Here is a 1,843-nt window from a genome sequence, read left to right as displayed (position 1 = left end):
ATAATTTTGCATAAGACCTGAATCTACGTTATTTCAGGAAAAACTTTAGATTTTGATGAGCAAGGCACTTTCACCCTTTCTCTGATTAGGAAAGATGGAGTTTCCACATGGCTGTTCTCATGGTTTGAGAAAATCAGCACACTGCTACCTTTCCTGATGAAGTCAGCAAAAATCCCATTAGCAGAGGAGGTGAGAAAGATAGTACTTGGCAACCTGTTCTATGATGTATTCTTTTTAATGTTAAACTTTGCTGAATCCATTGTGTATAAGCAAATTCCAGATGGCCGCTAAAAGAAAAACCCCAAAAGGTTGTTTTCATGCTTCAGTATTGAAGTGGAAAGGAGACTTAACTGCAGAACCCATGCTGATGGTGCTACTTGGCTTAGTGAGGCAAAAAGAAGTCTATGTTAACCAACCTGGGTGCAGTAAAAAATAAGCAGGTAATAGGAAAACCCCCTTATTTTAGCTTGAATTTTTGCAAAGGATAAAGAAAATACTCATTCCTACCACAAGAAACTTCTTCATTCCCGTTCTGTCATTTCCTTTTATATGTCTCTTTTATTGGCCTGCATTTCATGACAGTCATTACCACAGCACATAAGCTCCTGCCTATATACTACTGGTGACATGCAATCTTACGAAGATTGAGTACTACATAAAAAACACAAGGCCGTATCACTAGAAGACTGTAAGCATCTCTATGAGCTCACCAGTTGTTGCGTAGACTGTGTATTTTACAGAGGCAATTACATTTCCATTTTCTTGAGTTTCACACTGGAAAGTAACTGAATGGGTATCTCTGCAAGCTTCCATAATAGCTGAATCATTGGGCAGGATGTGTACTGTCTAGCCACATTGAAAAGAAAAGAAAAAAAAAAAAAGGGTTTGCATTTTTTCAAATAGATCTGCAAAGATGAGTTGCATTGTGTCAGACGCACACAAAAGTGCTTATTCTACTCAAACAGTTTTCAACCTGTCAGGACCTCTTGCCCCCTGGGAAAATTCCTCCCATCTTTTCAGCATCTCCTACTTGAACAACTGGGAAGGCAACGTCGTTGTGACTTGCTGACATATATGCACTCACCAGCCACTATGCCCCATCTTTCTGAAATAACAGTAAACACTACTCCCTAAAATTATTGTTTCCCTCACATAAACAGGAAATTGAAGCTGCATAAAGGAGCAAAGCCATGCAAGTCCTTGTATTACCAACATGCCAGTGAGAAATCAGGGCTTATTTGCATTATGACAGCAAAGGAAATAATCTGCCCAGAAGTCTGTACAATTCAGATGGAGCATGTGGTAAATACATGCAGTATGCAATTCTTCTGCACAATGTGTGGTTCAATTACTCACCTTGTTTAGAAAGAACATTTTCCAAACATATTTAAATCGATTTTCAGGAGGTATATAAATACAAGGCATCTTCACGCAGGCAAGGCCCTCAGAAATTGGTATTCCCCCTATAGGAGGAATTTTTAATAGGTACATCATCAACTATATGAAACATCTCTGTATAGATCATAAAGTTCATAATTCTTCAAACCACAGAATGTTAATTGGAAATTATCCTTTCCCTTAAAATTACTTCAAATACTTTTTGCTTGGTCTAATGTCTGGAATGAAGCACATAGCAGAAAAACGGTATTTTACAGGGACTTGAAATCAAGCGCACATCAGCACAGAAATGAGATCTGAAACATTACTGGATTGCTTAACAGGGTAATTGGAGGGTGGAATGCAATCGCGTCATTCCACTTCCACCACAGTAATAGAGAATAAGGATGTTTCCTTCGAATCAACTTATTTGCTCTAGATTACTGTATCACAGTGTTCCACTTAC

At 38.3% G+C, this 1,843-nt stretch overlaps 1 protein-coding gene across 1 annotated transcript in view; it reads right to left on the bottom strand.

The window, feature by feature from the left end:
• Positions 1-710: 710 nt before the first annotated feature.
• The window catches only part of SPACA1 (sperm acrosome associated 1), a gene marked incomplete at both ends in the record, with an annotated part of 5,261 nt that continues 4,128 nt past the window's right edge, over positions 711-1,843 (bottom strand). Inside the window, 3 exons of the mRNA XM_009585339.1 lie at positions 711-846; positions 1,357-1,463; positions 1,654-1,658. Of these exons, the coding sequence (XP_009583634.1) occupies positions 711-846; positions 1,357-1,463; positions 1,654-1,658 (248 nt within the window). The remainder of the gene's footprint in view (positions 847-1,356; positions 1,464-1,653; positions 1,659-1,843) is intronic.

This window comes from Fulmarus glacialis, unplaced genomic scaffold (genome assembly GCF_000690835.1).
Source record: "Fulmarus glacialis isolate BGI_N327 unplaced genomic scaffold, ASM69083v1 scaffold48939, whole genome shotgun sequence".
In the NCBI taxonomy this organism is placed as follows: domain Eukaryota; kingdom Metazoa; phylum Chordata; class Aves; order Procellariiformes; family Procellariidae; genus Fulmarus; species Fulmarus glacialis.
Note: the sequence above shows the minus strand (reverse complement) of the source record. Positions and strands in the feature narration are given on the sequence as shown.